The 12,892-nt window shown below is 50.8% G+C and overlaps 1 protein-coding gene across 1 annotated transcript in view; it reads right to left on the reverse strand.

Moving 5' to 3' along the window:
• IL21R (interleukin 21 receptor) overlaps positions 1–12,892 on the reverse strand; it is a 35,839-nt gene that overhangs the window by 7,659 nt on the left and 15,288 nt on the right. Inside the window, exons 2-4 of the mRNA XM_027527742.1 lie at positions 7,401–7,464; positions 3,830–3,932; positions 560–759 (exon numbers count right to left, since the gene is read on the reverse strand). Coding sequence (XP_027383543.1) covers positions 560–759; positions 3,830–3,932; positions 7,401–7,449 — 352 coding nt within the window. The 5' untranslated portion in view covers positions 7,450–7,464. The remainder of the gene's footprint in view (positions 1–559; positions 760–3,829; positions 3,933–7,400; positions 7,465–12,892) is intronic.

A 12,892-nucleotide genomic window follows, 5' to 3' on the forward strand; every position in this document is an offset into this window, starting at 1 on the left:
GAAGACAGGACTCTCTTAGCAGTCTGTGTTTGCATGCCTCTGGGCACGGGACTCTCACCCCCTCTCCCTGGAAATCCCACTTCGGACACACCTGGACCCAACCTGGTTCTGGACCCAGAGAGACAACTGCTTCCAGAGAGACAATTGGGCCCCTTCTGCCTGTGGATTCCCCCCTACCGCCAGCCTGGAGGGAGATGCTGGGCCTCAAGGAGCCAATGAATGGGAGAAAACTCAGCGAGGTTTTTCTCTTGGGACCCAATGTCCCCCATCATGGGAACAGAATCCCTAAGAGTCAGGGTTCAAGGAATCCTCACTCTATAAATAGGGAAGCAGTCCAAGGTCACAGACAGGCAGGGGCTGAACCAGAACTGAAGGCCAAGGTCCTGGGTCCCAGTCCAACTCGTTTCCATAACCCTGCTGCCTCTCTTTGGTTAAGACTCAAACCTACTGATCAACCCATCACACTATAGCAAAAAGAACTCTAAGGAGAGGGTGGGCCTGGGGGGCCAGCCCAGCGACCATGCATTCTCCTAAACTCTGGGGGCTGAGGGATACTCACTGCTCGCAGCCACTATAAAGCTGCCACACTCCTGGGAGTAGTTGCCGGATGGGTCTGTCATGCTTACATTGAAGAAGTCGTCAGCCATGAGGCGGAACACATTCATGTGGCACGTGTACTCCACGTGGGTGGCGTTGTGGGTGGACCGGAGGAGGCTGCAGGAGGTGACTTCATCCTCCAGTTCTCCATATGTGTCATGCCTTCAAAGACAGAGCAGCCAGTCATGGCTGGAAGCCAGCAGGGCTCAGGGCTCAGGGCCAGGGCCCAAGCCCAGAATCTTGGTGCTGGGAGGGATTTCAGGTGGGGCTGGGGGGTTACTTGGTCCAACTGCTGCTTTCCCAGGGAAGATATTCCTTCCCTGAAGCAGCCCTGATGGACTGTGTCCAGGCTTGGCTTGTATGCCTCCAGGGGACCAGGAACTCACTACCTCACTTAAGAGCATGCATGCACATGTACTCAGTCGCTTCTGTTGTGTCTGATTCTTTGCAACCCTATGGACTGTAGTGCACCAAGCTTTCCTGTCCATGGGATTCTCCAGGCCAGAATACTGGAGTGGGTTGCCATGCCCTCCTCCAGGGGATCTCCCTGACCCAGGAATCAAACCCATGTCTCCTGCATTGGCAGGTAGATTCTTTACCACTGAGCCACTGGGGAAGCCCCATTTGAGAGCAATAGCTTTTGACTTTGGAAATTTGGGTCATTCTTTCCTGGACTGAACCTAAATATATCCCTGTCAGTTCCATCAACTGTATCACTGTCCTAGAGGAAGGAAGCTAAGCATTTCAAGTCTCCCTTTTGCCCACTTTCTGTCCAATATCTGATGCATACCTAATAAGCGCTTGTGCTCAGGGCCAAGATAAGAGCCAAATGAACTTTACCCCCTGCTTTGGGTGGCCTTCAGGAAGGCTGTTGGTATAAAGTTAGGGGAAAATGCTCTGGCTTTTTAACTGCCAGTGAGCAGAAACAGTGGGTTTTGAAGTATGTATAGGAGTTCACCAGATATTTATTCCCCTACCTACCTCTTCAGGCTATGAACATGACCACCCTCCAGGGCTAATATGGAGGCATGGACTCAGTTCTCTGCCAAGTATTTGCTGGAATAGAAACTTCTGCTGAAAAAAAAAAAGGGGTCTCTAAGACTCTTAGACTGCATCCAGGGGGACCTTTAAAAATTCCCTGTCACCTCCATGCCTAAAATCCTCAGGTGGCTTCTCACCACCCACACAAATAAAAGCTGGCCCCACCTACCACTCCCCTCTTTCCCTGGTGGTTCTCCCTTAGCCTGGCTTACTCTGCTCCAGCCACACTGACCTCCTCCCTATTCCTCAAACTCACCATCCTGTCCCCACCTCAGGACCTTTGCACATGCACTACCCTCTGCCTGGAATGCCCTCTCCCCAGCTCCCTGACTGCCTTCTCCTCACCCAGAGAGGCCTGGCCGGACTGCCCTGGCTAAAGCCGCTCTCCCCTCATGTTGCTGACTCTCTACTCCAGGGTCGAGACTCCTGGACTTTAAAGCACGCAGTCTCAGAACGTATCCTGTTGGCTGTTTACATGGTTATTGTCTGTCTTCCCTGCAGTGTGTCAGCTACACGACAGCTGGGACTTTGTCAGTCTTGGGCTCTACTGAGCCCCCAGTGCCTCCAAATGTCTGGCAAGAGCTTAATAAATATGTTCTGAAGACGTAAGTGAATGAACCAACGAATTGGTGATGACAGAATGAAAGCCACCTGTTTTCTATCCTGAGCAGTATATTGACAAAGACTCTCCTTGACCAGGCTCAGCTCAGGCTCCTTGGAAGTCTCTCTTCAACTAGGTGCTGACTTTGGGGCATTGGCTAATTTCAGCAAGGATCCTGTTAACTCAGCTTAGCCAGAATCGTCCATCCTTCACAACTGGTCAATTTCCTCATCCTGAGCCATTACCCAGGTGATGTCTGATCATATTGGGCTGCCATCAGTTCAGGTCAGTTTATCTGGAACTCCCTCCGACCCCTGATGTTTCCTCTTAGTGTTTTTCCATTCACTGCCCTTCTCCTTGGCTATAAATTCCCAGTTTTCCTTGTTGAATTCTGTTTGAGACCAATCTTTCTTCCCCACACCAAAACCCCCGGCCCCTACACCTATCATGATGGTCTTGAATAAAATCTGCCTTGGGACTTCCTTGGTCGTCCAGTGGTTAAGAATCTTCCTTCCAGGGCAGGGGGCGTGAGTTTGATCCCTGCTCCGGGAACTAAGTTGCCATGAGGCAACTGAGCCCGTGTACTGCAACTAGAGGGAAGCCCATGCATCACAACAAAGAACCAGCACAGCCAAATTGTTTTTTTAATTTAAAAATAAATAAATAAAATAAAAGCATGAACCCCTCATTCTGTTTTAAAACATAAAGTGAAAAAAATACACCTTACCATTCTTTAACAAGTGCAATGAACAATGTTTTCTTTAGCATTATGCACTAATAGGGACCCGCGGATCTTGGAGTCAGACTGCCCGTGTTTGAATCTGAGCTCCACCATTCACGGGCTGTGTGACCTTGGGCAAACTGCATAACCTCTCTGAACCCTAGTGTCCTCATTTGTAAAATGGGAGTAATAACTGTGAGACTCAGAAATGATCATTCATGTGAAGCATAGCTGGATGTGGGGCATGTATTCAGTGTTCAAGACAGCCGTGGGAGTATGGTCATCCTGAAGTCTCAAACCCACAGTCAGGCCTGTGTGGGCAAGAGTATGGTCTCTGTAGCCCTGCTTACTGGACAAGTCTCAGGAGCCCTGTGTGAACATCTGTAAGATGGGTAGACTGATTCCCAGACCACAGTCAGACAGTAGCTCATGGTCCCAGATCATGTTCTCAGCCCACAATGAAACCAAGTGCCATTGTGAAAGGGCTGAGTGAACCCGCACGCAGCGGTAGATATTTTTAAACTGCTTAACTACCTGCTAGGAGGGCTTCCCTGGTGGTTCAGTGGTAAAGAATCTGCCTGCCAATGCAGGAGATGTGAGTTCGATCCCTGAGTTGGGAAGATCCCCTGGAGAAGGAAATGGCAACCCACTGCAGTATTCTTGCCTGGGAAATCCAGACAGAGGAGACTGGTGGGCTACAGTCCATGGGATCTCAAAAAAGCCAGACACAAAGACTGTACAACAACAAAACCTGCCAGGCACCCAGTCGGTCCAATTCAATCCAAGGTCTCTGGTGGTCCTGCCTCATCCCAGCCCTCCAGGGCTACCCTGAATATCATCCCCAGGGCTGGTGAGGCCCAGTCACTTACCAGGTGAGGGTGAGCGAGTCGGGGTGCCTGGCCCATGTGTCCAGGATGCAGGTGATAGTCTCGATGTAATCGGTGTAGCAGACGAGGTTGGAGCAGCCCCAGGCTGGAGAGTCAGGGGAGACAGAGGCCTTGGTGAGGGGGTAGGGTGGGGGCTGCAGGGATCGCCACCTCCTAACGCCTTGAGGGCTGGATGGTGAGGGGAACCGGGGGTCCCTGGGCCATGATGAATATGATGATTCAAGGGCCACTGAGGTGAAGGACTGGGGCAAGGGGGGTTCTTGCCACCTGAGAATTCTGTTTTTGAGCCCTCCAAAATTTTGAGGCTGGCTGGGAGGATGAGATTCCTAAACTAAGCAGGTCCCCACCATGGGCTCTCCCCACAAGCCCCGTGTCCAGACACCAGCTCATCATCCCTCGTGGCCAGCCTTCCTCTCAAGGTGGCGCATCCTGAATGCCCCAGATGCCAGATGCATCTGCGTGTCCCGTGAGAGGGATTCACGCAGCCAGTGAGAGACAAGGAGGAGCGTTCTATTCCCCTGCAGTTGGTCTCAGACAGGACAAAGACCTCGGTGACCGGAAGTGCTCTGAAGGAGCAAGAAGCCTTCAGAAAACTGAGAAGCCCTTGAATATTTTTGCCAAAATGTATGTATCCTACTACCCAAAGCGCCATCACCACTGCCAGAGTGGCACAGGTCTGGCCCTCGCAGGCAATTTTGTTGGAAGATTTCATACTCGCCCACATCCAATGTCAATTGCTTCACTTTGGTTCTAAAAATATAGGTCCAATCACAATTTAAATTTTGGTAAATGTTTGACAAAATCCACTTGAGTTTTAGCTCGGTTTTGTTTTGTAAGATCAAGTGCCAACACTGCTATCCCCCACCCCCATATCCCTACTATTTACCAGAAATCTGTTCCCCTTTTAAGCGGATTCATTCTTAGTGGCCTTTTCCTATTTTTCCTTGACTAATGAAGATCCAGAGGGTGGGAGTACATTCCTCCCAGGGCTCTGTCTAGCTCAGAAGCTGGATTTGGAGCCAAGAACATTGTTGCTGGAAACAGCTTTTATTTCTAATCCCACCACTATTTTACAGTCTTCCCTGGTGGCTCAGCTGGTAAGGAATCTGCCTGCAATGTGGGAGACCTGGGTTCGATCCCTGGGTTGGGAAGATCCCCTGGAGAAAGGAAAGGCTACCCACTCCAGTATTCTGCCCTGGAGAATTCCATGGACTATAGGAGAGGCAAAGAGTCAGACACGACTGAGCGACTTTCACTCTCCTTTCCACCATTTTACAGATGAGAATACTGAGGCTCTGAGGCTGGGCTACGCCTCCTGTCTCTCTCTTTGGTCTGGGCTGATGAAACCCAGGAAGGGCAGAAGCTAATCTCTGCTGGGTCTTTACAGCCGCACACATGGCAGACATTGCTAATCGATCACGGCACTGTTTCCAGCGGGTGTGGCCTCAGAATCCTTAGCACAGTTGAGAAGGCTTCTGGCAGCATTAGCAAGGGATCTGAGATGTGGAAACCAATCCTGTTCTAGGAGGAGGCATCCTTTGGGGAGGAACATAGGGCCCGTCGGTGGGCACAGAAGGGCGAGTTCAGATAATTTGTGGAGAAAAGAGGACAGATTTGGGCAGGACCCAAACCCATGTGGCCATGTCCTCTCTGGGTTCGTATCCTGGTTATTCTCTCTCAGGACTCCAGAGCTTGGAGGCTTAAGGCCACCAAGGGACAGCTACTGTTGTTCAGCCACTAAATCATATCCAACTTTTTTGTGATCCCATGGACTGTATATCCGCCAGGTTCCTCTGTCCATGGGATTTCCCAGGCAAGAATACTGGAGTGGGTTGCCATTTCCTCCTCCAGGGGATCTTCCCAACCCAGGGATCAAACCCATATGTCTCCTGCATTGGCAGGTGGGTTCTTTACCACTGAACCACCTGGGAAGCCCTTACCAAGGGACAAGATTTGTCTCGAATGTGGAATGAAACATTGAGGAGGGGACAGCAGTCCCAGAAACTAGCATGGAGGTGGCATCAGGGACCAGAAGGAGTAAAAACCCCATCATCTGGTCAGTACCCTGAGCCCTGGGCAGAGAGCCCCAGGGCCACCATCCCTCCACCCCCACCCCCACCCCACAGGGTTATCACAGCATGTGGGAGGCAGTGGGAACCAAGGAAAGTGGACACGTGACTCACGACAGCTCCGAGTCCCTGTTATTGGACACTGACTTCTTGAGGGGGTGTGTGCATGTGGAGGTATTTAGATGCTATCATGCTGGGGCAGCCCACGCGGCCTGCACGAGGCACTTACGCAGTAAAAGCAGTTAAGACCATGGGAATCGGGCAGATTTTGGGAACCGATCCCAGCTCCGCAACTGCCTGCCTGTGTGGCCATGAACCTGCCGCCCACCCTCTCTGAGCCTTAGCTTCCTCAGCAGAGAACTGGGCGTCAGGGCTGCGTGAACTTCACAGGCTGCTTGGCGGTGCCCGGGACACAGCTGCTGCTGCTGCTGCTAAGTCGCTTCAGTCGTGTTCGACTCTGTGCGACCCCATAGACGGCAGCCCACCAGGCTCCGCTGCCCCTGTGATTCTCCAGGCAAGAACACTGGAGTGGGTTGCCATTTCCTTCTCCAATGCATGAAAGTGAAAAGTGAAAGTGAAGTCGCTCAGTCGTGTCCGACTCTTCGCGACCCCATGGACTGCAGCCTACCAGGCTCCCCCACCCATGGGGTTTTCCAGGCAAGAGTACTGGAGTGGGGTGCCATTGGTGCCCGGGACACAGCAGGGGCTTGGAATTTATGCCCGCGAGGTGGGGAGAGGCAGCAGGTGACCTAAAGGCCCTTTAGTGCCAGGCCGGGCTGCTGACCACTCAGAAAGGAAAAACAAAGGAGCCCGACATCTGTTTCCTGACGGAGCTATTTGAAGCTCTGGGTCTTTTGGTAAAAACCGGAGAGAAATGCCCATGAGTCAGCAGAGCCGCGGCAGAGGGCCCCGCCCCCCCCAACCCTGCCCCCAGTCCAGCCCCTATCTGAGCCTGTGTGCTCTGTCCCGCCTCCTCCCAGCAGGCTTCCTGGATCTCTCAGCCCCGACTCTGCCCCCAAGTGTAACTCCTGGCCTCTCCCAGCTCAGGGCTTAACATCTCTGGGGAATATCAGTGCCAGCAGTGAACCCAGGGATTGTTGAAAACCATCTCCTAGGAGATGAGGAGAAACTGAGGTTAGACCACAGGCAGGACTTCCTCCCTCCAAGAATTGGGAGCTGGCCAAGGCAGAGAGCCATGGAGATGAAGGATGAAGTCTTTCATCCTCCCCCAGACCCAGCCTCCCCAGCCAGTGAGACCTGGAGACCCAGGACGGTGGGCTGGATCACGTGGGACTCGCGTGAACCACTTCTAGATGGTGGAGCTCGCTGGTTGAATGGGTTCTGGTTGATGCAGAGAGGGCTACTGCACCTGTGTCAGCTGTAAGTGGACAGATGCTACAGGCTCAGACCCTCTAGCCCCGCCCTGCAACCCACAAGGCCAGCATGGCCGCTCCCCACCTGCAGACCTCGGGGCAGCTACTTACTTCCCTGGAGCATTAGCAGGAGCAAAGTCGCAGCCCAGGCACACGGCATGCTGCCTCCCGGAGCCTGGAAGAGACACACAGCGAGAGGGTGAGCCTGGCATCCAGAGACCAAAGGGCCCTGAACTGCCCCACTCTGGTCCGCATCCCTCCTTTTGAAGACTTGCCTCTCAGTTCCTTGGATTGGTTTTTTTTTTTGGGGGGGGGGGAAGTGTTTGAGGAGCCTGTGGCTGCTCCCAAGGGTTCCTGTCCCTTAGAAGTGGCCAATTTGCACTCCCGGGGTCCCTCCCCCATCTCCCCCGCCTTCTTCCTGGGCACCCAGCACAGTCACAAGTGAGAGGGGGATGGAAATGGGGAGGAGCTCTCTATTCAAAGATTCCAATAAACCTGTCGCTGTAGCAGGATGTGTGTGTGTTTATCCATCTAGATAAGAAAAGGGAGAGTGGCTTGGAAAGTTGTATTTGATAAGCAGAGATGTTTCCTTCCCATGAAATCCCCATGTTGTTGTTAGCCCAATTAATTGGCTTCTTGTTGCTGTTGTTCAGTGGTGTCTAACTCTTTGCGACCCCATGGACTGCAGCACACCAGGTTTCCCTGAATTGGCTTCTCACTGAATAACAAATCCAAGATTAGACCACAAAGGAGATCACTGCCTAATACTAAGATATGCTTAGCCCGATAACTCGACCACAGAGCCTGCCTGGGTGAGCCCACCAGGAAGCAACGGGGAACCCAGCCTGAGCACGTGAAGTTGCCCTAGACTCACCCTGATCTATGTGAGACTGAGAAGAGACCTCTTTGGAGATCCGAGTCAGCCTGTCCAGGAAAAGCAGACTTTGGTACCCTGGGCAGAGGGACAACTCACCAGGCTGGCACTTTGCCAGCTGCACCCTCAGTTCTGTGCCTGCATGGGATGGTACCAGTCAGAGACCAGTGGGTCCAGGAACCCCACCCAGATTGACCCCAGAGACAGGGGTGTAGCTGGATTTGAAGCCCAGAGGACTGACTCACGCAGGGACCAGGTCACATGTGTGGCTTCTTCCGGATGCCATCCCTGAGCCTGGGTTCCCCAGATCCTACTCTGGCCCCCAGGAGAGCTTCCTCTGAACTCCCTAACAAGCCACCAAGCAGCAGTGGCAGGGCACAGAGAGGCTCAGCTGTGGAACTCTGGGCTGGACACTTCCCCTCTCTGAGCCTTATAAGTAAAGGTGGTAAAGCCCGCTTCCAGGATGCCTTCAAGAATTCAAAGACTCCATTTATAGAATTGCTGGGCCCCTGGCAGAGCCCCTGACATGTAAACGCTCAAGAAATAGTGATGGATACAGGCTTTTAGAGCACCAGAAATGGACAGACTCCCTGAGCGACCCAGCCAAGAGGTTCTTAAATGTCTCATTTTCAAAAAGTTGGCCATATTTGTAGATCATGTATACTACTGTTTATTTTCTCTAAATGAACTCTTCAAAATTTAACTCCAACCTCAACCTAAGCAATAATGTTCATGGTTGTGCATTTTTTCCACAATACACTTTTTTGGGGGCCTCCTTGCATGGCTTGCAGGATCTTATTTCCCTGACCAGGGATTGAACCAGGGCTCACAGCAGGGAAAGCATCAAGTCCTAACCACTAGACCGCCAGGGAATTCCCTCCCCAACACACTTTAAAATGAATAATATCACTGTTAAAATAAAACAATGTTGGCACAGATAGTATTTAAATCTGCTCTAAGGAGCTCTGCTCATGCCTGGCTCCACACCCTGGAGGAATCTGATCATCACATTTTAGGGATCCTGCTTCCCATTAGAGAAGATGGAGTGCGCGTCTGCCCCTCACTGATGTATCCACATCTCTGACTCCAGCCTCAGCACAGGGCCTGGCATGGCTCTGTCCACATCGCTCCCAGCGGCTCCATCTGGGGCCACAGGAAAAAGCACAAGATTCTTTGTCAGTTTCAAGGTCCCTCATTCCTCAGCTTTGCACCCATGACAAACAAGCCCCTGGGGAAGGAGAGGATGTTTCTGCTGCTTCTGTCTTCCAGGCATCTCTTCCCCTTTTACGAACAGCCCCTCCAACTGAAGCTGACTTGAACCAGGGTGTGCACCTAATCCAGCTCTGACCAATAAAGCACTCCACCCACCTGGTCAAGTGAGGGGATCAGACACAGAAACCAACCCAGGCAAGGCCAACGAGAGCCATCTTGGAATTTCTTCTAGAACTCTATTAAGAGGTAATCTTTTGGGTGCCTGCTAAAATCTGGTAGCTATCTTTGTCATCTCTTGGTGGTGGTGGTTTAGTTGCTAAGCCATGTCTGACTCCTGCGACCCCATGGGCTGTAGCCTGCCAGGCTCCTCTGTCCATGGAATTCTCCAGGCAAGAATATTGGAGTGGGTTGCCATTTCCTTCTCCACTGTCATCTCAGAGAAATGTCAATCCTGAGAAATACAGATCCAGAGTCCCCATGGCAGCACTTGAGGGCCTGGATCCAGCTGTACCTGATGTCCACACCTGGATTTAACATACACCAACCCCCCCCCCACTCCACCCACCTATTTGGTAGAATTATTTTTCTGTGGCTTGCTATCTAAGATACCTGACATAGTAGAACAGAACAAAGAGCCCCAAATTTGTGGCCAGAGCATCTTGGAGCAAAGAATAGCTTTTCTCTGGTTTTCTAACTCTCTGACCTCAGTTATCATCTCTAAACTAGGGGCAGGAATGCACACAGCACCTGGCAGTTAAGAAGAGTCAGTGGGAAAGCAGATGCCGCAGTGCTCCGTGAACCGTAATGTGCTGTCCAGGGGGCTGGATTCTTGCTCTTACTGGCCAGTTGCTCTGAATTACTCACCAGTCCCCAGCATCCCAGGCCTCCTCATGCCTCCCTGCCTTTGCATGAGACAAGTTCCTGTGCCGAGTTTGCTTCTTAGACATCTTCCACGCCCCCCACCCCCCACTCACTCAGTCTTCATGACCCACCTGCTCCATCCCTGTGTCCATGAAGCTATGCTGGAATGTTCTAGAACTCCTGCCACTTACTGCCTTCAAGGTTCTTACCAGTGCTGTGATCTACTTGCTGTTTCTCTTTATCTGGTCTCATAGTTTTTGCTCCAATAAACATCTCAAAATGGAAAATCAGACCATCAATAGGTACATGCATGCATGCTCATTCGCTTCAGTCATGTCCAACTCTTTGCAATCCTATGGACTATAGCCTGCCAGGCTCCTCTGTCCATGGGATTCTCCAGGCAAGAATACTAGAGTGGGTTGCCGTGCCCTCCTCCAGGGGATCATGCCAACCCAGGGATCGAACCCACGTCTTCTGCATTGCAGGCTTTACTTCTGCATTGCAGGATTCTTTACCACTGAGCCACCAGAGAAGCCCTCCTTCCACAGGTGACTAGTATGAAACAGAGAGGCAGCATGCACCACGGTGGTTAAAACACAGACTTGGGCCAGCCCGCCTCAGTTTAAACCTCGGCACTGCTGATTATACACTGTGTGACCTTGGGGAGTTTACTTAACCTCTCGGGGCCTCTGAGGCCTCATTTGTAAAATAGAGATATTAATAACCTACCTCATAGAGTTCTTGGGAGAGTTGTCAGTGTTTTTAGAGCATTTGGAACAGTGCCTGGCATGTTAATAGGCATCGTATACGTGTTTCTTAAACTAACCAACTCACCATGAAACAAAATGCAATGAAATGTAAAACCTGAATACAAGGAAAACAAAAGACAGAAATTGAGTTTTAGCAAGACACTCTTCCTTGCTTAAGACTCTGATGAGTTGGAGATCTGGTTTGCCTTTGTTTAAAAAGGGAGATTAAAGAGTATCAGAGAGAGGTGTTGAAGACATACTAGCATCAAACTGAGATTCTCCCCCTCCACCACCACCTTGTCAACAGCAGAGGAGCCAAAGAAATTTGAAAAGGGCCTCACTCTCTCACTAGGGGGTCCAGGGATATTTAAAACCATCTAAAACAAGCCACTCAAGTTCTGGGAAACATTAGCCTTGAATGATGAAGTCTTCAAGTCATCTCCTCTGGTTTCCACAGCACTGAGTACAAAGGCCTCCCAGTCCCATGGCCCTTCCTGCCCTGAATCCATCCCTTTATGGGGCTTCCTGCTCAGCGGACTCCTGAGGGCAACAGCTACTTACTCCCTAGGCGCACCCAGACCAGCAGGTGTGCTTCCTGAGTGAAGGACAGAGGGTGCCCTGCAGCCTCCTACAAGGAGTGAAGGCTGAGATCTGCCAGGTGCCAGCTGTGTGATGCTGGGCAAGTCCCTGGCCTCTCTGATTCTGTTTTCTTATCTTTGTTGCAGGCACTAAATGCAGAAGTACAGCACAGTCCTGGATGGGATAGAGCCCTAAAGAAGAGCTTATCCACAAGGTTCCAGTGCCTAGGAATGATTTCTGAGGTTGTGGTCATTCAGACTAAAAGTTGGCCAAATTTCAAGAGAGTCTGGGGATGTGGAGCAGACTCGGGGGAGGAAGGCAGATGGAAGCAGGTGCTATGGAGAATTCAAAGTGCTTAACTTCACAGTCAACAGGGAAATGCAAATGAAAACCGCAATAACATGCCATTTAAATTTTATCAGATTAGTAAAAACTGAAAGTCTGACAATATCACATGCTGCTGAGGACGTGGCGTAATGGGAACTCTCATTTACGGCTAGTGGAAATGTAAATTAATACAACTGGTCTGGAAAACAGTTTGGCATGGTCTAACAAACTTGAGAAGGAAACAGAGAAAGGAAATGGCAACCCACTCCAGTATTCTTGCCTGGAGAATCCCATAGACAGAGGAGGCTGGCAGGCTATAGTCCGTGGGGTCACAAGAGTCAGACATGACTTACTGACTAAACCTCCTATATAAACAGCTCATACAACTCAAAAAGATAAAAAAAAAAAATGGGCAAAACTAGACAATTCTCCAAAGAAGCATATAGATGGCCAACAGGCATAAAAAGATGCTCAACATCTCTAATTACTAGAGAAATGCAAATCAAAACTACAATTAGATACCATCTCACCCTGGTTACAGAGAAGGCAATGGCACCCCACTCCAGTACTCTTGCCTGGAAAATCCCATGGACGAGCCTGGTGGGCTGCAGTCCATGGGGTCGCTAAGAGTTGGACATGACTGAGCGACTTCACTTTCACTTTTCACTTTCATGCATTGGAGAAGGAAATGGCAAGCCACTCCAGTGTTCTTACCTGGAGAATCCCAGGTACAGCGGAGCCTGGTGGGCTGCCGTCTATGGGGTCGCACAGAGTCGGACACAACTGAAGCAACTTAGTAGCAGCAGCAGCAACAAACTTGAACAGATATTTGCCCTAAGATCCAGCAATTTCACTGTGAAGTATACTACTGATGAAACACTGGCACATGTGTACAAGAAGCCGAGGCAGAAATGTTTGCAACAACATTGACTTAAATATTGAAAAACCGGAAACAAGCTAAATCTCCGTCAGCAAAAGAATGGAAAGATAAACTATGGTGT

Source organism: Bos indicus x Bos taurus, chromosome 25 (genome assembly GCF_003369695.1).
Source record: "Bos indicus x Bos taurus breed Angus x Brahman F1 hybrid chromosome 25, Bos_hybrid_MaternalHap_v2.0, whole genome shotgun sequence".
In the NCBI taxonomy this organism is placed as follows: domain Eukaryota; kingdom Metazoa; phylum Chordata; class Mammalia; order Artiodactyla; family Bovidae; genus Bos; species Bos indicus x Bos taurus.